The 26,893-nt window shown below is 45.6% G+C and overlaps 1 protein-coding gene across 7 annotated transcripts; it reads left to right on the forward strand.

Moving 5' to 3' along the window:
- Positions 1 to 26,736, forward strand: LOC121531323 (UDP-N-acetylglucosamine--peptide N-acetylglucosaminyltransferase 110 kDa subunit). Of its 7 annotated transcripts, none has more exons than XM_041836557.2 (22): positions 1 to 382; positions 3,947 to 4,130; positions 4,792 to 5,035; positions 5,304 to 5,372; positions 9,235 to 9,351; positions 10,026 to 10,105; positions 11,429 to 11,639; positions 11,979 to 12,119; positions 13,705 to 13,805; positions 13,965 to 14,118; positions 14,349 to 14,450; positions 14,768 to 14,965; positions 15,580 to 15,738; positions 16,049 to 16,138; positions 16,255 to 16,380; positions 17,988 to 18,158; positions 22,004 to 22,120; positions 22,737 to 22,907; positions 23,580 to 23,732; positions 24,177 to 24,429; positions 24,780 to 24,903; positions 25,231 to 26,736. In XM_041836557.2, exons 1-22 carry the CDS (start codon positions 346 to 348, stop codon positions 25,409 to 25,411), a joined length of 3,183 nt encoding a protein of 1,060 aa, XP_041692491.2. In that variant the 5' UTR covers positions 1 to 345; the 3' UTR covers positions 25,412 to 26,736. The 7 variants fall into 7 exon arrangements, with proteins under 7 accessions (XP_041692491.2, XP_041692507.2, XP_041692500.2 ...); XM_041836573.2 differs by having other exon boundaries at positions 14,768 to 14,947; XM_041836566.2 differs by having other exon boundaries at positions 11,429 to 11,624.
- The last annotated feature ends 157 nt before the right edge of the window (positions 26,737 to 26,893 follow it).

Below are 26,893 nucleotides of genomic sequence, written 5' to 3' on the forward strand. Positions count from 1 at the left end.
TTTATGTCTCGAGGGTCACTTTGTTGAAGACGAACCAGCACTTCATGATTGCGAATTTGAAGGAAATATTTATATTTTAGTCCCGTAGCCTGATTGTTAGCAGTTAGACGTATATATTGCAAGGACAGTAAATCGCGTAGGAGTTAGCCAACTATTGAAAAGAGACTAGCTCCTTCTTGACTAGCTAGCGTTGACGCTGTGGTTAGCATAGCTAGGCTAACAGCTTTAGCTAGCAACAGCTCAAGAAACGTCGACCAATCGACGCATATAATTACGTTTCTCTTAATTTGATATCCTCAAACTACAACACTGACGACCACCGTGCAAGACTCGAAGACCGAGGAGATGGCGAGCTCCGTGGGAAACGTGGCTGACAGCACAGGTAGAGCTCGCGCCAGTTAGCTTCCTTGCTAGCTAACCCCGTTAGCATGACACGAGCCTCTGCTAACATCTTGCAGAACCAGTTTTTACTTTATGCCAGCGTGTAACTAATCCAAATGTTGCGCCATCTTCAATTATAGCATGTCAGTTAGCCAGGTGTGGATATGTAACGATCTGTTGTGTAAATACACAAAATGGATCACCTAGGTACGGTTGAAGTCGGAAGTTTACATACACCTTAGCCAAATACATTTAAACTCAGTTTTTCACAATTCCTGACATTTAATCCTAGTAAAAATTCCCTGTCTTAGATCAGTTAGGATCACCACTTTATTTTAAGAATGTGAAGTGTCAGAATAACCCAGTGGGTCGGAAGTTTACATACACTCAACTAGTATTTGGTAGCGTTGCCTTTAAATTGTTTAACTTGGGTCAAACGTTTCGGGTAGCCTCCCACAAGCGTCCCACAATAAGTTGGGTGAATTTTGGCCCATTCCTCCTGACAGAGCTGGTGTAACTGAGTCAGGTTTGTAGGCCTCCTTGCTCGCACACGCTTTTTCAGTTCTGCCCACAACTGTTCTATAGGATTGAGGTCAGGGCTTTGTGATGGCAACTCCAATACCTTGACTTTGTTGTCCTTAAGCTGTTTTGCCACAACTTTGGAAGTATGCTTGGGGTCATTATCCATTTGGAAGACCCATTTGCGACCAAGCTTTAACTTCCTGACTGATGTCTTGATGTTGCTTGAAATATATCCACAATTTTACGATCTTTGCCACATTTGCAGACCATAGTCTGGCTTTTTTATGGCGGTTTCGGAGCAGTGGCTTCTTCCTTGCTGGGTGGCCTTTCAGGTTATGTCAATATTGGACTTGTTTTACTGTGGATATGGATACTTTTGTACTGGTTTCCTCCAGCATCTTCACAAGGTTCTTTGCTGTTGTTCTGGGATTGATTTGCACTTTTCGCACCAAAGTATGTTCATCTCTAGGAGACAGAAAGCGTCTCCTTCCTGAGCTTGACTCCTTCCTGAGCTTGACGGCTGCCTAGTCCCATGGTGTTTATCATTGCGTACTATTGTTTGTACAGATGAACGTGGTACCTTCAGGCGTTTGGAAATTGCTCCCAAGGATGAACCAGACCTGTGGAGGTCTACAAATTTTTTTGAGGTCTTGGCTGATTTCTTTTGATTTTCCCATGATGTCAAGCAAAGAGGCACTGAGTTTGAAGGTAGGCCTTGAAATACATCCACAGGTACACCTCCAATTGACTCAAACGATGTCAATTAGCCTATCAGAACCTTCTAAAACCATGACATCATTTTCTGGAATTTTCCAAGATGTTTAAAGGCACAGTCAACTTAGTGTATGTAAACTTCTGACCCACTGGAATTGTGATACAGTGAAATAATCTGTCTGTAAACAATTGTTGGAAAAATTACTTGTCATGCACAAAGTAGATGTCCTAACCGACTTGCCAAAACTGTAGTTTGTTACCAAGAAATTTGTGGAGTAGTTGAAAAACTGGTTTTAATGACTCCAACCTAAGTGTATGTAAACTTCCGACTTCAACTGAAGGTAAACCCGCAAGACATGAAGCCCAAAGGATGTTATTGGATTAGCTAGCTTGACCATAATCCCGCAAAACTTCATTTTAGTTTCTTTAGTTAGCTTCCCTAATATTTGACACAATTTAGCTAGCTAATGTAGCTAATTAGTTGATCCTGTGGTCATTGACTGTGATTGTGTTGGGTCTGTAGGCTGTTTAGTTTTCCCTTTACATTTTAGGCATCAATCTAATTTTAGCTAGACTAGCTACTGTTAGCTAGTTAGCAAGATGTTGAGGGGGGTTGTTTTTGTCCACCAACTAGCGTCCATTTGTAAACAATCACCTTAAATTTCATCCAGCTATGTACTTTGGTCCATTTTCATTTCATCGCACAACATAGCGTTTTTCATAATGTTTTGTCAGACAGTTCTAACTTGCTAATGTTAATACTTTTCATGATTACGAAGCTAATGACTAGCTAACGTTAGTTAAAATCCTAATAATAATATAAAAAAAATCAGCTCTTGACTGTTATACAGCTAACAGGGCTAATCATTTAGCTAGTTAGATACACTATCTACAAAAGTATGTGGACACCCCTTCAAATTAGTGGATTCAGCTATTTTAGCCACACCCATTGAGCACACAGCCATGCGATCTCCATAGACAAACGTTGGCAGTAGAATGGCCTTACTGAAGAGCTTAGTGACTTTCATTGTGGCACTGTCATAGGATGCCACCTTTCCAACAAGGTAGTTTCAAATTTCTGCCCTTCTAGAGCTGCACTGGTCAACTGTAAGTGGAAATGTCTAGGAGCAACAACGGCTCAACCGCGAAGTGGTAGGCCACACAAGCTCACATAAGGGACCGCTGAAGCGCGTAGAGCTTATAAATCGTCACTATGGATTTCCAATCTGGAAGCAACGTCAGCACAAGAACTGTTAGTCGGGAGCTTCATGAAATGGGTTTCCATGGCTGGATGGTGTAAAGCTCGCTGCCATTGGACTCTGAAGCAGTGGAAATGTGTTCTCTGGAGTGATGAATCACGCTTCACCGTCTGGCAATCCGACTGACAAATCTAGGTTTGACGGATGCCAGGAGAACGCTACCTGCCCCAATGCATAGTGCCAACTGTAAAGTTTGGTGGAGGAGGAATAATGGTCTGGGGCTCTTTTTCATGGTTCGGCTAGGCCCCTTAGTTCCAGTGAAGGGAAATCTTAAAGCTACAGCATACAATTACATTCTAGATGATTCTGTGCTTTCTCCTTTGTGGCAACAGTTTGGGAAAGGCCCTTTCTTTCCTGTTTCAGCATGACAATGCCCCCGTGCACAAAGAGAGGTCCATACAATAATGATTTGTTGAGATCGTTGTGGAAGAACTTGACTGGGTTGCACAGAGCCCTGACCTCAACCCCATTGAACACCTTTGGGATGAATAGGTTGCCGACTGCAAGCCCAACATCAGTGCCCGACCTCACTAATGCTCTTGTGGCTGAATGGAAGTCCCCGCAGCAATGTTCCAACATCTAGTGGAAAGCCTTCCCAGAAGAGTGGAGGCTGTTATAGCAGCAAAGGGGGGACCAACCCCATATGAATGCCAGTTTGTTTTGGAATAAGATGTTCGACGAGCAGGTGTCCACATACTTTTGGTAATGTAGTGTATCTTTCAAAGAAAGAATACCTGCTGCTAATTTCAAGGGCAGTTGACTTCTTGGCCTATAAAACAGTGAATAACAGTAGCTATCTGACCTATAGCCACACATTTTCTCTAAAACGTGACTCATACCCAGGGATGATTGACAGTTCATCGCGACACAGCAATTTCTATTAAACTATTGATTTGATCTACTTCAACGATGCAATTATTTAGCACCCAAGGGCATTTTTATAAATAGTCTGATTTATGATTTCTCCAATACTTTATCTAATTTATTATTTTGTCTCTGTCCTCATGTTCTTCCATCCCCTCTAACGTGTTGTTTCCCCCTCCTCGGGTTGTTGGGTGTTGGTGCTACAGAACCGACAAAACAACGTATGCTTTCCTTCCAAGGGTTGGCCGAGCTGGCGCACCGGGAGTACCAGTCGGGTGACTTTGAGGCTGCCGAGCGCCACTGTATGCAGCTGTGGAGGCAGGAGCCCGACAACACGGGCGTACTGCTGCTGCTCTCCTCCATCCACTTCCAGTGTCGCAGGCTCGACAGGTGAGGTGGTGGTGGGAGGGGGGGGTGTGAAGGACCTGGAGGTCAGAGGTCAGCTCGCACTGCAGTGAGTCTACATGGTGGGCCTGGTCTGGAGAGAATGCTGGGCCCACTGTGACTGGCTGGAACTGCAGAACTCTGGTGCTGCTGTAAACTGGGGCTGCAATAAACTGGCTGCCAACAGCGCATGGTGCTACTACACATCTGTGGTGTTGAGGAGTAAGGAATGGCTGGCTGGGCAGCTGGTCCGTCAGTAATCTCCCTACATCTTCTTCTCATCTCCTCTTTTCCCACTCTAAAATGACTCTTACTGTGGTGGTGGCCGTTTTCTCTTCTCACAGGTGATCCAGGTGTTGGGTTTGATTTGACTGTGTTCTTTCTCGGGTGTTTTGGGTTGTCGCTCTGTCTCTTTGTACAATAAGCAAAAGGAAGTGATTTGTATCATGTGAAATTGGAATGAAACTTAAGTTTAACACACCCCCCCCCACACACACACATAACCATTTTAGTCGTCCCACTATCTCACAGCACACAATGCATCAGCTAGTGTGCTAAATGAGATCTCCCATTCACTATAAAGTACCAGTACTGGACCACACACCACCACATTTCTCCAGGCCAGTACAACCTACCAGCCTTGTGACCACCTCCTCCGTCCCTCCAGATCTGCCCACTTCAGCACCTTGGCCATCAAGCAGAATCCCATGCTGGCTGAGGCCTACTCCAACCTGGGCAACGTGTACAAGGAGCGCGGCCAGCTGCAGGAGGCTATAGAGCACTACCGCCACGCCCTGCGGCTGAAACCAGACTTCATCGACGGGTACATCAACCTGGCAGCAGCCCTGGTGGCAGCGGGAGACATGGAGGGGGCCGTCCAGGCCTACGTTTCAGCCCTACAGTACAACCCTGTGAGTGGACCTTGGACCCAGTTCATGTACCTCATCATAAGCCAAGCAGACCAGCACAAAACCCAAAGTTTTGGTGTTCTGCCAAACCGTGACACATTTTACACCCTTAAGCTACCCCCAATCAGATGTCAATTCTAGTATTGTCCTACTCAAGACATTTGATGATCCCTTTGTAGATATCAAATAATGTGATGTGTTAGTCAGTCTAGTAGTCCGGTTCTGGTTTGGAGCTCTAATCTGTGTCTCCTTTTTGTTTCCTGTCCCTCAGGATCTGTACTGTGTGCGCAGCGACCTGGGGAACTTGCTCAAAGCCCTCGGGCGTTTGGAAGAGGCTAAGGTATGTCCCAGGGGCTTGACGCTGGCACAGCTTTTTGCTTATCTTTTGTTTGTTTTAAAATATACTTTGATTTCTTTGTAAGATGTTTTGTCAGTTCTATCCCCCCGCCCCCTTTGAGCCCGATGGCCAAAGTTGCCCCCCTTTTTTTTTCTCCCCACTATTCAGTCATTCACTTCAGTGTGATTTTTCTCTATCTCTGATGCCATCTGAGGCCCTTCCCTAACCCCGGCCCTGGGAAGGCCCCCCCTCCACTACACCCTGGCTCTGGGCAGATTCCCCCTCCCTCTTAAGAGGCTAATAATGTTGAAGGGGGAAACATTTCTATAGATCCCCAACGAATTAAACCCTCCTTTTTTTCTGGAAGTTACTTTTCAGACCGCTTTATACTTTTGCCTTTGAGCCTCGCTAGAATAGAGGCATCACCATTCTCTCTCCACTCCCTACACCATGCTTCCTCTCACAATGCTCTTCCCTCTGACCTCTCAACCTCGGGTCAGCCCCTCTCCCCTCACAGGAAGAAAGGCTGGGCTTTTCAAATTGTTAGCAATAATTATGGTTCTGATATGGATTTTTTTTATAAACTCATAAAATGTTCAAAACAAAGGTGGTTTTGGAGGGATAATGCTGGCTCGGTCTTGGAAGGATAAATGAACTGATGAAGTTAGTTAATCTCTGCAATGCAAAAGATAAGATGGCCTCTAACCAAACCACATAACTCCACCACTCAATCCAGTTTTCCCACTACCCCCTACCCATGCAGATTTGCTAGTCTTGTATCTTGTGGAGTGCCCTCTGACCCGTTTATTCCGTCTTTATTTACCTCCTCTAAGCCATGCATACATTGGCCCCTTTTAACGATATCTCTGTCCATCTCCCTGATACGATATCTATACCTTCCCTGGGTTGGGTGAAAGCTGGAACTGTGGAGTTGACATCTTGCTAGGTGACCTGGTGCCAGGCCATCTTATTTGGTGCCAGAAGGGGGAGGAGTTCCAGGGAGCTGCCAGGCCAGCCCCCGTGCACTGTGGCTCCTCCCCCCGCGCGCTCGCTTGGCCCGGTGGAGTGTGCGCGCTAAGAGCTGCCTTCCTGACACCCCAGCTACGCCCTAATCAGAGGCTCGACACGACCCCACAGTGCTCTCAAAATCCAAGCCTAGGTCTACTCACCCCATCTGATCAGAAACAGCCGATGCTGCCGCTAAGGCCAACTGGGCCCTACTGGTTATCTTATCTGACTGTCCCTGCTGTCTTCGAGTGGGTGAATAGAATAGTCAGGGTATGAAAACGTGGTACAGTCCTTTCACACACACCCCTCCTTACAAGAGCCTGTAGTACGGTCCGATGCTGCGTCAGGCAGACAGCTCACAATCTGCACTCCGCCGCCCGCGTTCAGTTGGCTGGGTTAGAGAGAAACACGCACGCGCAGCAACCAGCGTTGACCTCTTTATTTCAGAGCTACCTATGGAGGCTTCTAGATACCCAATCATTACACACCACGGCTTTTCTTCTCACTCCCCATTGGCCAGGATTCAAGCACAACAGGACAAAGAAAAAGCATTAAAAAAAGAACCTTTTTGGAAAAAGAGGTTGAAGAAGAGTATGCTATGACATATTATTTCCAAAGAAATGTGATCAGTTCATTTGATGAAGATCAAGCTAGTTATCCTCCCTCCTTTCTCCTAGCTTGGCCATACTATAATATTATAATATTAGTGATTGATAAAACACATTATCAAAGCCTTTCTTCCCTCCTCCCACCCCCCCCCCCACCCCCCCGTACATCCGTTTTTTGTATTGGAAAATCAAATGAACATTCATTGCATGAGTGTAAACAGAGCAGGTTGTCTTCATTTTGTTGTGCTTTTCTTTGTTTGTTTTTTTAGGGACGTTTTATTTCATTTACATATGAGAGGGAAAAAATAATGTCTTGTTTGCTAACTTTTACTAACGCTGTTGTTTTTATTTTGTCTCTTGGTTTTTTTTTCCACGACTGATGATGTTATTTAGAAGGTTGTTTCAGGTGGGTGATGATGTTACTCCTGCTACCGTACCCTAGGTGCCCTGGCTGAAACACGGATCACTAGGGCAGCATCAGTCCTCAACCGCCTGCTGCTGAGGCTGCCGCCCGCCCCTCTGACAAAGTCCAAACAATATGGTAACGGGTTTGTAACTGCCAGCAAAAGAAAAACCATGAACTACTACTACTACGTCATGCCTCTGTCTTGTGGCTTCCTCTGAAGAGCAGAGAAACAAAACAAGAAAAGTAAAAACAAACAAACAAAACAAAAAGAGAAGTACAGTAAGCATTCCTTTAAATACCTTCAATTACCATGACAACAACGGGCAAAACGTATATCAGTAAATTCAAAAAACATACCAAACATGGAAGCAATTAGCGGGGAAAATATTAAATAAAGAAAAAGTAAGAAACCTCTAATGTTGGTTGCATTTTTTTCCTGTTGATTTAGTTTTTTTTCCTTCTTGGTTTTGGAGTTGCAGCGTTCTGCCGATGATGCAGACTGTGCGCTGTGAGTGTGCAGTAACGCAGGGGCTGCGCAGCGAACGAACCTTCCAAGGCCAAAAAAGCATCAGGCTCAAGCAAGCTTCCCCGCCCCCATCCCCCCCCCCGGCCTGCTGGGTACAGACCCCCTCCTCCCCCCGACGCCCTCTGTCAGCCTGGCACCCAGCGTACCCCCAGCCTCCAACAGGACACCATTGACTACTTTATTTACACATTGCCCTGCGGAACAGCCCCTGGGCTCTGGTGTTAGATCAACTCTCCTATTCTCTCTCTCCTCCTCTTAGGGCGTCAGACACTTGGCCGTCTTGATGCCCCTTAACTTCAAACTCCCCTTCTCTATATTCCCCCTCTTATCTAACCAGCCGCTTGGCTGCGGTCTCCACGACCTCTAACCCCAAACCCCCGTCCTCTGCCGCCCGTTGGTCCTGAAAGGCATTGTGGGGTACAGAGTGTGGCAGTCTGGGTAAGCAGGGTGTCTCCCGGGACTCTGGGTCTGTAGCCGGTCCGCAAAACCGGCCGGGGTCAGCGAGCGAGCGCAGCGGCGGCAAACAACGACCTCTTGTTGCTAAGCAGCAGCAGGGTCGGCGGCGTGACTGTGGTTGTAGCCAAACACACACCTAGGACACGCCCGCCCACGTAGCTTTGTGTGCGCACGCATTACAGGGACCTCCACGTGCACGCAGCACCCGCCATTCAAGGTTGTGAGATACCGCTAGTTAATATAGTCCGCTATCAAACATAAAGTTAACGGTTGTTTTTATAATACATTTGAATATCATTTAGGTATTTTTCCTTCACACAAAACAGCTTATCTGCTGTACATTTTTAATAACAAAACAGAAGAAAAGTCTAGTCGTTTCGGTTCCTCGTGTTGTGAGAAAGAGGTCATGATGATAACTGCAGAATGTCGGTCTGCGTGTGGGTGCTGGTTGGATCTGCGCAGCGTAGGAATAAGCAAGGAAGCTTAGCGCCGCAGATTTCAGCGCAGGCGAGCCCATGCTGCACACTCACTTTTTGCTTTAGTTGAGAACGGTCGCTAATTCTGTTTCCTCTACCCCTTTTTTGTTTTTCTTCCCATTTTCTTCAAATCTTATTTTATTTTACTTCCTCTCCTCTCCTCCTACCTCCTCTACCACTACTCTTCCTCTCCTCTGCCACTACTCTTCCTCTCCTCTGCCACTACTCTTCCTCTCCTCTGCCACTACTCTTCCTCTCCTCTGCCACTACTCTTCCTCTCCTCCTACCTCCTCTGCCACTACTCTTCCTCTCCTCCTACCTCTTCTCTGCCACTACTCTTCCTCTGCTCCTACCTCCTCTGGTTTTGATTGTTAACCCATTGAAGGCGTGTTACCTGAAGGCTATTGAGACTCAGCCCAACTTTGCGGTGGCTTGGAGCAACCTGGGTTGTGTGTTCAACGCCCAGGGAGAGATATGGTTGGCCATACACCACTTTGAGAAGGTAAGACTTTTCTACACAGCCGGTGATGTAAATACAAAGGACAAACCAGGATAGTCTAGTGTGACTGACTAATGATTTCATGTCTGGGCTGAAACATTTGATAATTCACACACAATACTATTAATGTCTTTGAGACCTTTTTAAGCACAGTCCTAGTAGAGTAGTGGGTGTACTGTGGACCGTTCACTGGTGTAAAGGGGATTTTCAGGTGAACAAACGAGAGCAGTCGTGGATATAGTCAATCATAAATCAATTTGGTTTAATTCAAGTTGCAACAAGAGCAGAGAAAATGTTTGACTTGGTCTTCGCCGAGAAGGCCCTTATCCTAATTACTCAGCACCAGATAGCCAAGACCTTGTTGGCTGCTAGCTACAGAATCAGTGTTCCACAGAATACAACAAAAATCAGTGTCCTTGGACCTACAGTCTGGCAATCCCTATCAACAGATATGAGTAACATCCAGCATCACATCTAGTGACCCACCTGTGGCAGAAATGAGTGTCACAAATCTTCAAATCATGTGAATTACTTAATGGGAAAACATATATAAATATGCTAAGCATTGTGTTAAGTACTCAACTGAATATGAGCTTTATTAATCTTAAATATTCCCCATTACAACTGGTGTTTGGAGGAGTTGTTTAACATTGTATGGATTTATGGGTATTTGTCAGGCTGTGACTCTGGATCCCAACTTCCTGGATGCCTACATCAACTTGGGCAACGTTCTGAAAGAGGCTCGCATCTTTGACAGGTCAGTGACTGTTCCCATGGTGTAACCAGTTAAACATGAAGACACTCCCTCGTTCAGGCATTCATAATCCTAATCATCCTTATTTCACCTGGTGAGTCGTAGGCTAATAATAGGGATTATGTTCCAAATGGCACCCTATTCCCTATGTAGTACACTACTTTTGAACAGGGCCCATGGGGCTCCAGTCAGAATTGTGCACTGTATAGGGAATAGGGTGCCGTGATGCTGACCTTCTAGGCAGAGTTGCAAAGAAAAAGTCCAGTGTCTGTGTTCTTTTGCCCATCTTAATCTTTTATTTTTATTGGCCAGTCTGAGATATGGCTTTTTCTTTGCAACTCTGCCTAGAAGGTCAGCATCCGGGAGTCGCCTCTTCACTGTTGACGTTGAGACTGGTGGTTTGCGGGTACTATTTAATGAAGCTGCCAGTTGAGGACCTGTGAGGCGTCTGTTTCTCAAACTAGACACTCTAATGTATTTGTCCTCTTGCTCAGTTTTGCACCGGGGCCTCCCACTCCTCTTTCTATTCTGGTTAGAGCCAGTTTGCGCTATTCTGTGAAGGGAGTAGTACACAGCGTTGTACAAGATCTTCAGTTTCTTGGCAATTTCTCGCATGGAATAAAATACATTTTACCAAGACAAATATGATTATTCATGTTCTGAATCGTTCAGTGTGGTCTTTCTCTAACATCATTTTCGTACATTGTAGAATAATAGTGAAGACATCAAAACTAAGAAATAACACATATGGAGTCATGTAGTAAACAAAAAAGTGTTAAACAAATCAAAATATGTTATATTTGAGATTCTTCAAATAGCCACCCTTTGCCTTGACAGCTTTGCACACTCTTGGCATTCTCTCAACCAGTTTCAGAAATACTATCAGATCCCCAAATGGGCAAATTTAATGGCAGAGTGTGCGAAGGCCAGGAGGAGGAGGGTCGGGGGACAGGTTTTATTCTTCTGGTTAGGCTATCTTGATCTCTGGCTCCCTCTTGAGTCCCTTCACCTTAATCTCTCCAGGATCCCTAAACCCCTATTGCCTCTGTAACGTTGGCGTTTCCTCTTGGGTAGGCCGAAAAAATTTGTTCAAGTTGTCAGTTGTAAGAAAATGATAGCGGATACATTTTGAGAAAATAAAAAGTAAAAATAAACGACAAAATAATAGTACCGCCCTTTACTCTCCTCTGCAGATCACTAGTACCGCTCCATGTATCTCCATGCAGAGCAGTGGTGGGCTACCTCAGAGTCCTCAGCCTTTAGTAGTTAGTAGTATTTTACTTATTGCTAGTAGTTTAACCACCCTTCTCTCTTCCAACCATTCAGAGCGGTGGCTGGCTACCTGCGCGCCCTCAGCCTGAGCCCCAACCACGCCGTCGTCCACGGCAACCTGGCGTGCGTCTACTACGAGCAGGGTCTTATCGACCTGGCCATCGACACGTACCGCCGCGCCATCGAGCTACAGCCCCACTTCCCCGACGCCTACTGTAACCTGGCCAACGCACTCAAGGAGAAGGGCAATGTAAGGAAGAACACGGTGTGTGTGTGTGTGTGTCCCAGCAGTGAGAGAATACTATGTTATTCTGCATCCCTACTGCCAGTGTGAAAGGCATGGCGGTCCCAGCAGGCCGCAGCAGTTGTCTCTGTGCCCTGTGCATGCCATTCCTTCCTTGACCCAATTTAGGAGATGATGATGGGGGGGGGGGTGTCTCTGTGTAGCTGTTGTCTCTGTTGGGGTCTCCCTTTCTCTTGGCCCTCTCTGGGGCTTGGTGTCTGTCTGTACAAAACATTTGAGTGTTTCTGTCTGTGTGGGGTGTCTGTATCTGTCCTTGTGTCTCTGGTTTAAACCTGTGTGGTTTAACCCCGTCTCTCCCAGGTATCCGAGGCTGAGGAGTGTTACAACACGGCCCTGCGTCTGTGTCCCACCCACGCTGACTCTCTCAACAACCTGGCCAACATCAAGAGGGAACAGGGCAACATCGAGGACGCCGTCCAGCTCTACAGGAAAGCCCTGGAGGTGAGATGGAGAACCACACCAAGGACAACTATATGGCAGTGTCCTGTTGTAATATGTATTCTAACCTGTAGGGTGTCCACTCACTCTGCCCAGAGTAGGTGAAAACGTGCTTTGGTGATGAAATTTCACCTCCTTATGTTATAAAATACATTTTACCAAGACAAATATGATTATTCATGTTCTGAATCGTTCAGTGTTAATAATATAATAATAATAATATGCCATTTAGCAGACGCTTTTCTCCAAAGCGACTTACAGTCATGCGTGCATACATTTTTGTGTATGGGTGGTCCCGGGGATCGAACCCACTACCTTGGCGTTACAAGCGCCGTGCTCTACCAGCTGAGCTACAGAGGACCACTACCACTTAACATATCATTTTCATACATTGTAGAATAATAGTGAAGACATCAAAACTAAGAAATAACACATGGAATCATGTAGTAACCAAAAAAGTGTTAAACAAATCAAAATATATTTTATTTTAGATTCTTGAAAGTAGTCACCCTTTGCCTTGATGACAGTTTTGCACACTTTTGGCATTCTCTCAACCAGCTTCACCTGGAATGTTTTTCCAAGTCTTGAAAGAGTTCCCACATATATATTATGATTTGTTTAACACTTTTTTTTTGGTTACTACATGATTCCATATGTGTTATTTCATAGTTTTGATGTCTTCACTATTATTCTACAATGTAGAAAATAGTAAAAATTAAGAAAAACCCTTGAATGAGTAGGTGTCCAAAAAGTTGTATTTCTTAACGTAATACCTCCGATAATATGCACCGAGCTCTGACCGAGTGGTGCCGATTTTACATTTTGTGGTCGTCGTCTTCGAAGTTGTTTCCGCTGGTTTTTTTTTTGTCATTTAGCAGACGCTCTTATCCAGAGCGACTTACATTTAGCATGACACGAGCTGAATTAAATGTAAAAGGCTTTGAAAATAAAAAGATTGGAATATGCTCAGTGCTCCGTTGACATTTCACATCATACGCTTGTTTTTGTGAGAAATCTTAGAAAAAGAACAAGAATTTAGCATTTAATATGAAACACATATACTAAAATATGAAAATACTACGTCTCAAAATCGATATCACCTCTATTGATTTTATGTCCTGTGGATTGGAGAAGATGCCGAGTTCAACGGTGAGCCATCAGGTAGCCTTAATTCTACACATAATCCAGCCTAACTGACGCCATGCAATTTTCCAGATTTTTATTTTATGACCACCTTTTCTCTGGTCTCCATTGATTTAGTCGTCCTGATTCTGGCCATCCTACAAGGGTGAACACTGATTCTGGCCATCCTACAAGGGTGAACACTGATTCTGGCCATCCTACAAGGGTGAACGCTGATTCTGGCCATCCTACAAGGGTGAAAACTCCAATAACTTTTGAACTGAGTTTTCATAGAGGATTATCTACACAATTAACATCCTATTTTACCCAGTGGTCAGATTATACGTTTTTGATTGGACACCCTATAACCTGTGTGTGTGGTTGGTGTTTGCAGCGGCCCACTCTAACCTGGCCAGTGTTCTGTTGTAATATGTATTCTAACCTGTGGTTGTGTTGTCGTCTTCAGGTGTTTCCAGAGTTTGCAGCAGCCCACTCTAACCTGGCCAGTGTTCTGCAGCAGCAGGGGAAACTCCAGGAGGCCCTCATGCACTACAAGGAGGCCATCAGGTTCGCAGACAGACACCTCTCAGTCTCGCCCTCTCTTTCATCTCTCAATCAGTGGTGGTTTGACAATCCACAGAGACACACCTTTAGGGATGGTGTTTCAAGGTACTACATCTAGTTGATAGATTTGCATCCTACTGAATTGTTTGTGTGTGTCTGTAGAATCAGCCCTACGTTTGCTGATGCCTACTCGAACATGGGCAACACTCTGAAGGAGATGCAGGATGTCCAGGGAGCGTTACAGTGTTACACCAGAGCCATCCAGATCAACCCTGCCTTTGCTGATGCTCACTCTAACCTGGCCTCCATACACAAGGTGACTTTCATCTGCCACGTCTGTCATAACCCCCGAATCCTATCAGACATGCAGTGAAGCCGATTTGGGATTGGCATTACTCCTCCTTTGTCACTGATATTCCGCAGGGCCAAATTTACCTATGGTCTGCAATTTTGTTTTGTAATTCATGGAAATATTAAAATGCATGTATTTATAAAGGAAGTTGTTTTATGATTCCATTATTGTAATGATATGTCCCCTCCCCTCAGGACTCTGGTAACATCCCAGAAGCCATTGCTTCTTACCGTACAGCCCTGAAACTGAAGCCTGACTTCCCTGATGCCTACTGCAACCTGGCACACTGCCTGCAGGTACACACACTCTCACACACACTGCTGAACACACACACACTGCTGAAAACAGGAAGAAAAACACACTAGTCTCCCGTGTCAAGTTACTGCAGATACACTTAAAGGCCAAATCCTGATTTGAGACTCAGCTGTAACTTGAGTATAAATCATGTATTGATGTGAGACATTGCGAAAGAGAGAACACAAGTAAGGCTCAAGAGTTACTGCTCTTGGATTACATGTCTCTGGTTTTACACTTCAGACTGCCTCACAAACTTCTGTCACACAAACACACACTCTCTCCTCACCACTTACACAGCGGTCTCTCCTCTCCCCAGATTGTGTGTGACTGGACGGACTATGATGAGCGTATGAAGAAGCTGGTGAGCATCGTGGCTGACCAGTTGGATAAGAACCGTCTGCCCTCGGTGCACCCCCACCACAGCATGTTATACCCCCTCTCTCACGGCTTCCGCAAGGCCATCGCTGAGAGGCACGGCAACCTCTGTCTGGACAAGGTACAGGCCCTCATCGAAGCAAGTACAGTATTGACCTTTTATTCAGGTGAAGGCTGGGCTGGGATGCTTGTATGGTGAAGGGTGAAGGGTGAACGGTAAGGTGGGATGGCTTGGAAGTTACCCTTCTGGCTCATTTTAAGGAAACTTATTAGGCCTGTAGTCGTTTTTCTAGTTAAAAATAAACAGTAAACACCAGCCTTAGATGGCAGAAGGTGGTTGGGGTGCTTGCTGGGTAAAGAGGGTCTCCTAGATGGGTTAAGATGGGTTAGGTTTGGGCGGTTAGTTGGATGTTAGTTAGGTCAGGTTCAGGATAGTTGTAACTACGTTATGGACGAGGGATCTGGTTTTAATCTGCCTTGTCTAGTTGGACCACCTGAAAGGAGCTAGGTTTATGGTCATTATCTGACAGGCTATGATGTTCCAATGTCCATACTAGAAATCATTCTAAGTAGGATGCTAGTGTACATTTTGGAAGAGAGCCTTGGGCTGTGTCTCAGATGGCATCCTTTTCATTACATAGAGCACTACTTTTGGGTAAAAGTAGTGCACTTTATAGGGAATAGGGTGACATTTGGGACGCAGCCTAGTTTACCAGCTGTGACATAGTCTAACGCCCCCCCATCCCACCACAGATCAATGCGCTCCACAAGCCGGCCTTTGAGTACCCCAAGGACCTGAAGGCCAGCGCGGGTCGTCTGAGGGTGGGATATGTCAGCTCTGACTTCGGGAACCACCCCACCTCCCACCTCATGCAGTCCATCCCCGGCATGCACAACTCTGAGCAGTTTGAGGTGAGGGTTTCCTACTGTTCTGAATCATTACCACTAGAGATGCTATCAGGAGGACTGGCAACAACCAATGATTTAGAATGAACTGATGTGTTTGCATACCTGGATTTGATTTTCATTTAAACAAATGTTTTATTCTCAATGCGACGTAACTGAATAAATAATGGATAAATATAAGTGAGGTGTTATAGTGACCTAACAGTACTTGAATTTTGTTTTTAAAATTTGGATATAAAAGCCATACTGGCCGTGCAGCTGTTCTAACGGTTGGTGGTAACATGGTTGTAACATGTCTGGTGGTTCCTCTCCCCAGGTGTTCTGCTATGCCCTGAGCCCAGATGACAACACCAACTTCAGGGTTAAGGTGGTGGCCGAGGCCCATCACTTCACTGACCTGTCACAGGTGAGTTAACGCAGATAGACAACTGAATCAAAGTACTTTTCTTTGTCCTTTCCTCTGTACTGTAGAACATAGAGCCACTCTCCCTTCCTCCTCCTCCCGTCTCTCTCCTCTGTCAGCTCCCGTGTAACGGTAAGGCAGCAGACAGGATCCATCAGGATGGACTCCACATCCTGGTCAATATGAACGGCTACACCAAAGGAGCCCGCAACGAGCTGTTTGCCCTGCGCCCCGCTCCCATCCAGGTGAGATAATTAGGCTTTATTTGGCCATGTAAGCTATATGGAATTGTTTTAAGTTCATACCAAGGATCATTTTGCTATTTGATTTTGAATTTTAAGACCCCTTGAAGTATGTATATATATTTTTGATTTGGCCTTACTGCTATTCGCCCATACAAATGCATTGAATAACAGATTCAGTACATGCAACTACAGTCCCCCAAAAAAATTAAAAAGGAAGATTGGTCTGAAGGGTCTGTCCTATAACTGAGAGATATAAGAAGGATCAGGATGTTTTTTTTTTTTTACATGTATTTAACCCCTTATTTTTTGGCATAAACAATCTCTATATATATATATATATATATACACACTACATGACCAAAAGTATGTGGACGCCTGCTCGTCAAACATCTCATTCCAAAATCATGGGCATTAATATGGAGTTGGTCCCCCCTTTGCTGCTATAACAGCCTCCTCTCTTCTGGGAAGGCTTTCCACTAGATGTTGAAACATTGCTTTGGGGACTTGCTACCATTCAGCCACAAGCATTAGTGAGGTCGGGCACTAATGTTGGGCGATTACGCCTGGCTCGCAGTCGGCGTTCCAATTCATCCCAAAGGTGTTAGACGGGGTTGAGGTCAGGGCTCTGTGCAGGCCAGTCAAGTTCGTCCACACCAATTTCGACAAACCATTTCTGTATGGACCTCGCTTTGTGCATGGGGGATTTGTCATGCTGAAACAGGAAAGGGCCTTCCCCAAACTGTTGCCACAAAGTTATTGTATTAGGCCAATGTTTCACACAGTTGTCAAGTTGGCTGGATGTCCTTTGGGTGTTTGACCATTCTTGATGCACACGGGAAACTGTTGAGTGTGAAAAACCCAGCAGCGTTGCTGTTCTTGACACACTCAAACCGGTGCGCCTGGCACCTACTACCATACCCCGTTCAAAGGCACTTCAATCTTTTGTCTTGCCCATTCACCCTGTTAATGGCACACATACACAATCCATGTCTCAAGGATTTAAAATCCTTCTTTAACCCGTCTCCTCCCCTTCATCTACACTGATTTTGAAGTGGATTTAACCAGTGACATCAATAAGGGATCATAGGCTTCACCTGGTCAGTCTGTCATCGAAAGAGCAGGTGTTTCTAATGATTTGTACTCGGTGTATGCTTTGATTGAAACAAAATAGTCCTACAAAAAAGGCTAATAGTTTTAACACCATCTGTTTTTTTATTTGCTCATGAAACAGTAATTCAAGAAGCTCTAACTGATTGAGATCAAATGATTGGCAGGCATGCAGTTTGGACATTTCACCATTTAAAACGTAAATAATTATAATTCACGATAGACAGTGATGGCCTATTTGGAAATGAGGTATGCTTAACTTGGTGTTTTGAGGGTATAAAAAATATAACATTTTCTTGAGACAATATATTTGGGCATAGGCCTACTCTACAATGATATTCAGCAGGCTACATCTGTTGATTGAGAATTTTTCATTTATTTTTCTCCGCGTGCGCTCCCTCACCTAAAAAACAAACAAAAAAACAATGGCACTACACAACTGCCGGGGTATAATGTCCAAATAAAGTTCACTCTGCCAACTGTTCTCTCCTTCTTCTCAGTGTATGTGGTTGGGCTACCCGGGGACCAGCGGAGCTCCCTTCATGGACTACATCGTGTCAGACAAGGAGACGTCCCCCATCGAGGTGGCGGAGCAGTACTCTGAGAAACTAGCTTACATGCCACACACCTTCTTCATTGGAGACCACGCGAACATGTTCCCCCACCTCAAGGTGAGATTCCTGTTTATCCAGTAAACAAAAGTTTGTTGTAGTGTGGCTTGATTGAACCTTATACGGCTAATGTGCAGTGATTGGTTGAAATTGCGAGCCCTCTTGTTCTGCGGTGACAGGTCAGTTTTTTTTTATGCGATAATATTACGATGATTTGACTTGTGCGGAAGTAGTGCAGTGATTGGTCAAATTTGCAAGCCCTCACATAATATGCAGGGAATAGTTGATTTAGCAAAAATATTTGTAATCCGGGGGAATCCTGGAGGGACTGTTTATTCTCTTGTCATGTTTCACTGTTGAGTCAAAGGTAAAGATTCAGCATCAAGGATATCACTGACTGCAGTGAATTACATATAAAGGTGTAGTAATTGGTGTAGTGAAAGTATATCTGCCGATGAGGTCAGTTGAATTTTCTTAACATAACCAAAGGAGTGCCACAAGACTCAATACTAGGCCCTTCACGATTTACATTAATAATGTTGGTTTGTCACTTAATAATAATTGGGACGTACATCTCTATGCGGATGACAGTTATTTATTCCCGTTCCCCTTCAGTGCAGCAGGCCATTAAAACCTCTTAGATGTAAAGTCCCCTGTTTTGGGGACCTGCGTGCTTCTGGTGTTGGTTCCGACTGACAATTTTGCTTATAAATCGATCTGTGGACTCGGTAGATCGAAATGGCTTGCATTGAGCAATAGCCCTGGTTCCCACTGACAGTTTTTTTCTGAGCCTGTGATGTAGGATGTGAAATCTGAAACCACTTGAAGCTGGGATGTCCCTCCTACCATTTAATTTGCTCTTCCGTCTGTCCGTTAACTCCTGGCTGAACCCTACATCGCAGCCACAGACAAAGCACATGCCTGCAGTCGTTACATCGTAGCGCATTCATGTAAAATAATTCATTGTTTTTTTGTCATAGACGGACAAGATTAATATGAGATGAACGGCGAGTTCAGGAAGCCAAGTTAGAGCTCTGAGACGTTCACAGCGATGGGGCCAGACGTTTTGATCGAGACCTTTAGAAAATATGCACATTTTCTTTTAACACTAAACAAACAAATATGTACTTCAGTTATAAGGAAGGCAAAATCTTAGTTAGTCATTTTATAATTTGATTATGCTTTATTTAGAAAGCATATACAGTGAGGGGAAAAAAGTATTTGATCCCCTGCTGATTTTGTACGTTTGCCCACTGACAAAAACATGATCAGTCTCTAATTTTAATGGTAGGTTTATTTGAACAGTGAGAGACAGAATAACAACAAAAAAATCCAGAAAAACGCATGTCAAAAATGTTATAAATTTATTTGCATTTTAATGAGGGAAATAAGTATTTGACCCCTCTGCAAAACATGACTTAGTACTTGGTGGCAAAACCCTTGTTGGCAATCACAGAGGTCAGACATTTATTGTAGTTGGCCACCAGGTTTGCACACATCTCAGGAGGGATTTTGTCCCACTCGTCTTTGCAGATCTTCTCCAAGTCATTAAGTTTGAGGCTGACGTTTGGCAACTCGAACCTTCAGCTCCCTCCACAGATTTTCTATGGGATTAAGGTCTGGAGACTGGCTAGGCCACTCCAGGACGTTAATGTGCTTCTTGTTGAGCCACTCCTTTGTTGCCTTGGCCGTGTGTTTTGGGTCATTGCCATGCTGGAATACCCATCCACGACCCATTTTCAATGCCCTGGCCGAGGGAAGGAGGTTCTCACCCAAGATTTGACGGTACATGGCCCCGTCCATCGTCCCTTTGATGCGGTGAAGTTGTCCTGTCCCCTTAGCAGAAAAACACCCCCAAAGCATAATGTTTCCACCTCCATGTTTGACGGTGGGGATGGTGTTCTTGGGGTCATAGGCAGCATTCCTCCTCCTCCAAACACGGCGAGTTGAGTTGATGCCAAAGAGCTCGATTTTGGTCTCATCTGACCACAACACTTTCACCCAGTTCTCCTCTGAATCATTCAGATGTTCATTGCAAACTTCAGACGGGCCTGTATATGTGATTTCTTGAGCAGGGGGACCTTGCGGGTGCTGCAGGATTTCAGTCCTTCACGGCGTAGTGTGTTACCAATTGTTTTCTTGGTGACTATGGTCCCAGCTGCCTTGAGATCATTGACAAGATCATCCCGTGTTGTTCTGGGCTGATTCCTCACCATTCTCATGATCATTGCAAATCCACGAGGTGAGATATTGCATGGAGCCCTAGGCCGAGGGAGATTGACAGGTCTTTTGTGTTTCTTCCATTTGCGAATAATCGCACCAACTGTTGTCACCTTCTCACCAAGCTGCTTGGCGATGGTCTTGTAGCCCATTCCAGCCTTGTGTAGGTCTACAATCTTGTCCCTGACATCCTTGGAGAGCTCTTTGGTCTTGGCCACGGTGGAGAGTTTGGAATCTGATTGATTGATTGCTTCTGTGGACAGGTGTCTTTTATACAGGTAACAAACTGAGATTAGGAGCACTCCCTTTAAGAGTGTGCTCCTAATCTCAGCTCCTTACCTGTATAAAAGACACCTGGGAGCCAGAAATCTTTCTGATTTGAGAGGGGGTCAAATACTTATTTCCCTCATTAAAATGCAAATCAATTTATAACATTTTTGACATGCGTTTTTCTGGATTTTTGTTGTTGTTATTCTGTCTCTCACTGTTCAAATAAACCTACCATTAAAATTATAGACTGATCATTTCTTTGTCAGTGGGCAAACGTACAAAATCAGCAGGGGATCAAATACTTTTTTCCCTCACTGTAAATCATTTCAAGCCTTATTCATACAGTATTGTTGAGTAGGAAATGCATCATATAAAATATTTCATTTTTATATTTGTACTTGCGCTTGTGTCCTCAAAAGTGACTACACCTCAGCAACTTATAATAATTTTTTATCAGAAACGATCTTATAATGTCTTTCAGCCAGAGGTCTAGTGAGTTTTGGATGAGTTGTCTGTACAGCTGCCTTTTTTCCCCTGTGCTTCCTATTAGTGTTTTCCTCTCTCTCCTCTGGTCTGTGTACACATGCTGCTCTTCCTTCAGAAAAGCATGCATCACAACTTTGTTCATTTTGCACAATTTCTCTTGTTCACTTTCGCTAGTAAATGTTCACACTCACTGAAAATGACATACGGTAGATACTCGCTATGCTTGTATAACTTTGAGCTGGATTTGCCTGCCTTTGCAATAAGTTTATGTTCGTTTTCGCGCGTTAGCATTTAGGTAACAGCTATGTGATTTCGCTATTAGTTTGTGCTAATTCTGTTAGCATTCCGGTAATAGAGGCACAATGGGCTTTTATTATATATTTTTGGCCCCCTTGTGTGCCGTGCCGGTAATACCGTAAATCCCGAGATGAGAGAAGATCGGTATGACGATATGAAAATACCGCCCAAGCCTAGCGGCTATTTGTATATAAAGCATTTCTCGAGAAACTCCCATACTACCTCCCTTCTTAATTGGATATCCAGCCACCATCAGACTCGCTCTCAAGACTGGCTGGTTCTAGAGTTTTCTCGGGTCTCCACAGAGTCTGGGAAGATTGCCTTTTAGTTATTGTGACCCTAGCGCATGGAATGACCTGCAGGCCACTTTGTGGCTTGACTCTGGTCTCGAAGGGTCAGTTCGGGACTATGAGGAATGTGGTGAAGGAGAAATGCACTTGTTTTGATTGTGGGTTTCCCCTGGTTACATAAAGCTTAAATAAAAATACTAAACTGACATTCATCTGAAAGAAAAAGGCATTCTTTGATGAATGAAAATAATGCTTTTAAGATCTACAACCCTGACGTGGTTTCTTGGAACGACACTTGACATGCAGTTCACCTCAGTGATCTTGTTTTATTTTCTTCAACAGAAAAAGGCGGTGATTGACTTCAAGTCTAACGGCCACATCTTTGACAACCGCATCGTTCTGAATGGCATTGACCTCAAGGCCTTCCTGGACAGCCTGCCTGACGTAAAGGTGGTCAAGGTGAGACAGTGACATGGGGAATAGCTCTAACCCTTCCTGGACAGCCTGCCTGACGTCAAGGTGAGACAGTGACATGGTGAATAGCCCTAACCCTTCCTGGACAGCCTGCCTGACGTCAAGGTGAGACAGTGACATGGGGAATAGCTCTAACCCTTCCTGGACAGCCTGCCTGACGTCAAGGCGAGACAGTGACATGGTGAATAGCTCTAACCCTTCCTGGACAGCCTGCCTGACGTCAAGGTGAGACAGTGACATGGTGAATAGCCCTAACCCTTCCTGGACAGCCTGCCTGACGTCAAGGTGAGACAGTGACATGGTGAATAGCCCTAACCCTTCCTGGACAGCCTGCCTGACGTCAAGGTGAGACAGTGACATGGTGAATAGCCCTAACCCTTCCTGGACAGCCTGCCTGACATCAAGGTGAGACAGTGACATGGGGAATGTTCTGTGACCATATTTCCATTGGACTAGGACCATCAACTATTGGAAAGGTACCCCCATTGTCTGTTCCTTTTGTTTTCTTCAATTTGAACGGTGAAGACCCACCCTTATCCTCCTGAAAAATAAGATGCAAATGATTTGTAAATCACTGACCCCTTCCTTCCTTCCTGTCCAGATGAAGTGTGCCAGTGGGGACAGTGGAGCAGCAGAAACCAACGGGGCTCTGTCCATGCCTGTCATCCCCATGAACACAGCAGCTGAGGCCATCATCAACATGATCAACCAGGGACAGATTCAGGTCACCATCAACGGATTCACCGTCAGCAATGGACTGGCCACCACACAGGTACTGGAGGGGGACACACTGAGGAAATGGATAAGAATGAATACCAGGTTGTTATTTTGCTGGTTGAATGAAGCAGAGAGGAACCTGTATGGTTGACCTTTGATCCCAGCCATGTGACATGACTACAGCCTGTAGTGTTCCATCTCCATGTTTACTGTGTTTTCAGATACTTCCAGTGGAGGAGGTTGTAGCCCTCCAGCTATGGGGCACACAGACTGGCTAGTACTGGAGAAAGACATTGGGTCACTTGCACGTCTACTTTTGAGATTTGACACCTAGGAAAATGGTTCCAGTACTGTAGTGAACAGGGGTCAGAACAGGGATGTATGGGAAACACTGTCATGTGTCACTATGCACTGGCCTCTCCTCTGCCCCCTAGATCTCTTCTTTTTCTTTTTTCTTTTTTTTGGTCATTTAGCAGACGCTCTTATCCAGAGCGACTTACAGGAGCAATTAGGGTTAAGTGCCTTGCTCAAGGGCACATCGACAGATTTTTCACCTAGTTGGCTCAGGGATTAGAACCAGCGACCTTTCAGTTACTGGCACAACGCTCTTAACCACTAAGCTACCTGGCGTCCCTATCTCTCTCTCTCCTTGCTCTCCTTCCTTCCTCTCCCTCTCTGCTCAGAATACATTTCTCCATCATAACCACCACCTTGTCCTCCATCTCAGATCAACAACAAGGCGGCTACAGGAGAGGAGGTTCCTCGTACCATCGTCGTGACAACCCGCTCCCAGTACGGCCTGCCTGAAGACTCCATCGTCTACTGCAACTTCAACCAGCTCTACAAGATCGACCCCCCCACCCTGCAGATGTGGGCCAATGTAAGCCTCAAGCTAGAAAACACTTTCTCAATGCTCCATGATCCTGTTGTCTTAGATTGTCATGTTTCTTCAGGTATTCCTCAGTTTCCCTGACTCTCAGGGTGAAATGGCACCCTAATCTCTGTGATAGTGCACTAGCTTTGACCAGGCCCTATGCTCTGGTCAAAAGTAGTGCACTATATAGGGAATATGGGCCTTGGTCAACAGTAGTGCCATTTCAGACACACAACACCTCTTACTGATCACCTCTCCTGTCTCACCTCTCCTCTCCCGTCTCTCCTCTCCTCTCCCGTCTCTCCTCTCCTCTCCCGTCTCTCCTCTCCTCTCCCGTCTCTCCTCTCCCGTCTCTCCTCTCCTCTCCCCTCTCCTCTCCCGTCTCTCCTCTCCTCTCCCGTCTCTCCTCTCCTCTCCCGTCTCACCTCTCCCGTCTCTCCTCTCCTGTAGATCCTGAAGCGTGTTCCCAACAGTGTCCTGTGGTTGCTGCGTTTCCCTGCGGTGGGCGAGCCCAACATCCAGCAGTACGCCCAGAACTTCGGCCTGCCCGCCTCCCGCATCATCTTCTCTCCGGTGGCGCCCAAGGAGGAGCACGTGAGACGGGGCCAGCTGGCCGACGTGTGTCTGGACACGCCACTCTGTAACGGACACACCACCGGCATGGACGTCCTCTGGGCCGGGACACCCATGGTTACCATGCCAGGTGAGACGGTGTATGATCGTAGGACAGAGACGTTTCCTTCTGAAGTGTGCACTTGTTCACTACTCTCCACAAATTAGAATGCGTTGGATTGGTATTGGCATGGGCTAGAAGGAGTTTCTATATCTCAGTCGTTTCCTTTCTAATCCATGAAGGGAAGGGAACAAATGCACAGTACGGAGATAATTGGGTTGCACTCTGTGGGTGGTGTAGTAACGGTGGTGTGGGTGGGTGGTGTAGTAATGGTGGTGTGGGTGGGTGGTGTAGTAACGGTGGTGTGGGTGGGTGCTGTAGTAACGGTGGTGTGGGTGAAGAACAGGTCGGTCTTTTAAATGTCACGTGTGCCTGTACAGGTGAGACCCTGGCGTCACGTGTGGCAGCCTCTCAGCTGCAGTGTCTGGGCTGTCCAGAGCTCATCGCCCACACCAGACAGGAGTATGAGGACGTGGCCGTCAAACTGGGCTCTGACATGGAATAGTAAGATCCTCTGAGTAACACACACTCCAGCTCTCTCTCTCTCTCTCTCTCTCTCTCTCTCTCTCTCTCTCTCTCTCTCTCTCTCTCTCTCTCTCTCTCTCTCTCTCTCTCTCTCTCTCTCTCTCTCTCTCTCTCTCTCTCTCTCTCTCTCTCTCTCTCTCTCTCTCTCTCTCTCTCTCTCTCTCTCTCTCTCTCTCTCTCTCTCTCTCTCTCTCTCTCTCTCTCTCTCTCTCTCTCGTCGTCTTTTCTTACACTCAATCTCTTCTATGGTTGAGAATCTCATCCTCTTCTCACCATTGCTGTAACTGACCCCCTCTCCTCCCCCAGTCTGAAGATGATCCGGTCCCGTGTGTGGAAGCAGCGTATCTGCAGCCCTCTGTTCAACACCAAGCAGTACACTATGGATCTGGAGAAGCTCTACCTGCAGATGTGGGAGCGCCACGCCAGCGGAGGCAAGCCAGACCACCTGGTCAAACTGCAGCCCATCGAGAGCAGCGAGAGCGCCTGAAGACCCAGAGTGCGTCCCAAATGGCACCCTATTCAGTACACTGCTTATGACCAGGGCCTAAAGAGAGTGTGGACAAAAGTAATGCACTACAAAAAGGAATAGGGTGCTATATGAGACGCAGCCCCCGACCAGACGTCCCACCCTGACCTCTAACCTCACCCCTGTCCAACTCCAGCCCCTCCAGAGCAGTAGAAGCACCTGGACTTGAACTCTGACCCCCACTCGCCCTTAACCCACCACTCTGCCCCTCCTGCCCAAAGCCTAGCACCTATCTGCTCCTCTTCAACCCTGCTTCCCTCTTCCCTCCCCTGTGACTTGGACTCTTGTCTGTTGTAGAGCCTGCAGGTGTGTCTTCATCCCCCCCCTCCCTCCTTCACTCCTAGTCATCATATCCCATCTTACCTGTTTCCCTGAGCCAGACTGAGCCAGAACCACTCAGCTCTTCACCTGAGACTCTTCCCCCAAACCACAGCATCCACACAGGGTAGGAGAGGAGGAGGAACAACCCCCCATCCTTCCCTCCATCCAGCGCCTGGAAGAGACTCCCCGTGGCTTTTTCTCTTCTCTCTCTGTGTGTGTGTGTATATGGGACTCTTTACACAAGCCTGCATCAATGTCCCAAGCCTGCATCAATGTCCCAAGCCTGCCTCAATGTCCCAAGCCTGCCTCAATGTTTTTCGATCTCCATGTAATAATTGAATCTGGAATAAGAGGTTGATGTAATAAGAGTATATGAAGGGACTGTGTTGCAGTCTGAACATCTAGTAACTCTTGTCTTGAACTAAAAAACGTTGAATCAGCTTAATCATGTTAAAACATTGTCTTTTGGTTTTTCTCATCTTATGCTATTGGTAACTGCCAGGATAAGAGTAGATAGATGCATATGATTAATATCAGATTTCAGAGAGAAAGATCAGAACTACCTCCCTCCCTCCCCACCACCACCACCACCAAATGCCAACTTTTAAGGATTTTGTGTCAATGTAAGAAAACTAAAAAACTCTCAATGGCTTTGTCCTGTTGTTCGATATCACGCAGTATGCTTGTTAAGACCAAACCCTATGGATAAATTGGACAGACAGGAGTTTCTTGTTAGTACTACCCATTGGAAAGGCCCTGTATTTCTGTCACCCTTAGTTATGCCCTCTCCCCACGTAATGATTGATTATCACTCAAACCAGGAATGGCCTAGGTAAGTATTTTGTAAGCAAGTTTTTGTTTTGTACTCTTGTCTTTCTGTGAACTGTTTTATTTATGCTCTGTCTGGTATGCTGCAAGGCTCTGACTCAATTTCTGTTGAAATAAAGACAAATATGGCAAACCTCTTGGAATGCGTTGATCATTTCGCTGATTTAATCAGGGTAGTGTTAGAGCACGTTCCCCCAATATTGCTTCCACCTTACAGATCTGTTCGTTTTTCTCAATTTGGTATAAGCGTTTATTATTTTTACAATGTAGATTTTCAAAACGGTGTACACAACA

The sequence above is a fragment of the Coregonus clupeaformis genome, unplaced genomic scaffold (genome assembly GCF_020615455.1).
Source record: "Coregonus clupeaformis isolate EN_2021a unplaced genomic scaffold, ASM2061545v1 scaf0024, whole genome shotgun sequence".
In the NCBI taxonomy this organism is placed as follows: Eukaryota; Metazoa; Chordata; class Actinopteri; order Salmoniformes; family Salmonidae; genus Coregonus; species Coregonus clupeaformis.

What these genes read in the sequence shown, in the direction of transcription:
- LOC121531323 (XM_041836557.2), top strand. Translation starts at nt 346, where the DNA reads ATGGCGAGCTCCGTGGGAAACGTGGCTGACAGCACAG. An exon ending in GCAATGTAAGGAAGAACACG is followed by an intron (nt 11,640 to 11,978) that starts GTGTGTGTGTGT and finishes CGTCTCTCCCAG; the next exon opens with GTATCCGAGGCTGAGGAGTG. An exon ending in ACTTCACTGACCTGTCACAG is followed by an intron (nt 16,139 to 16,254) that starts GTGAGTTAACGC and finishes CTCCTCTGTCAG; the next exon opens with CTCCCGTGTAACGGTAAGGC.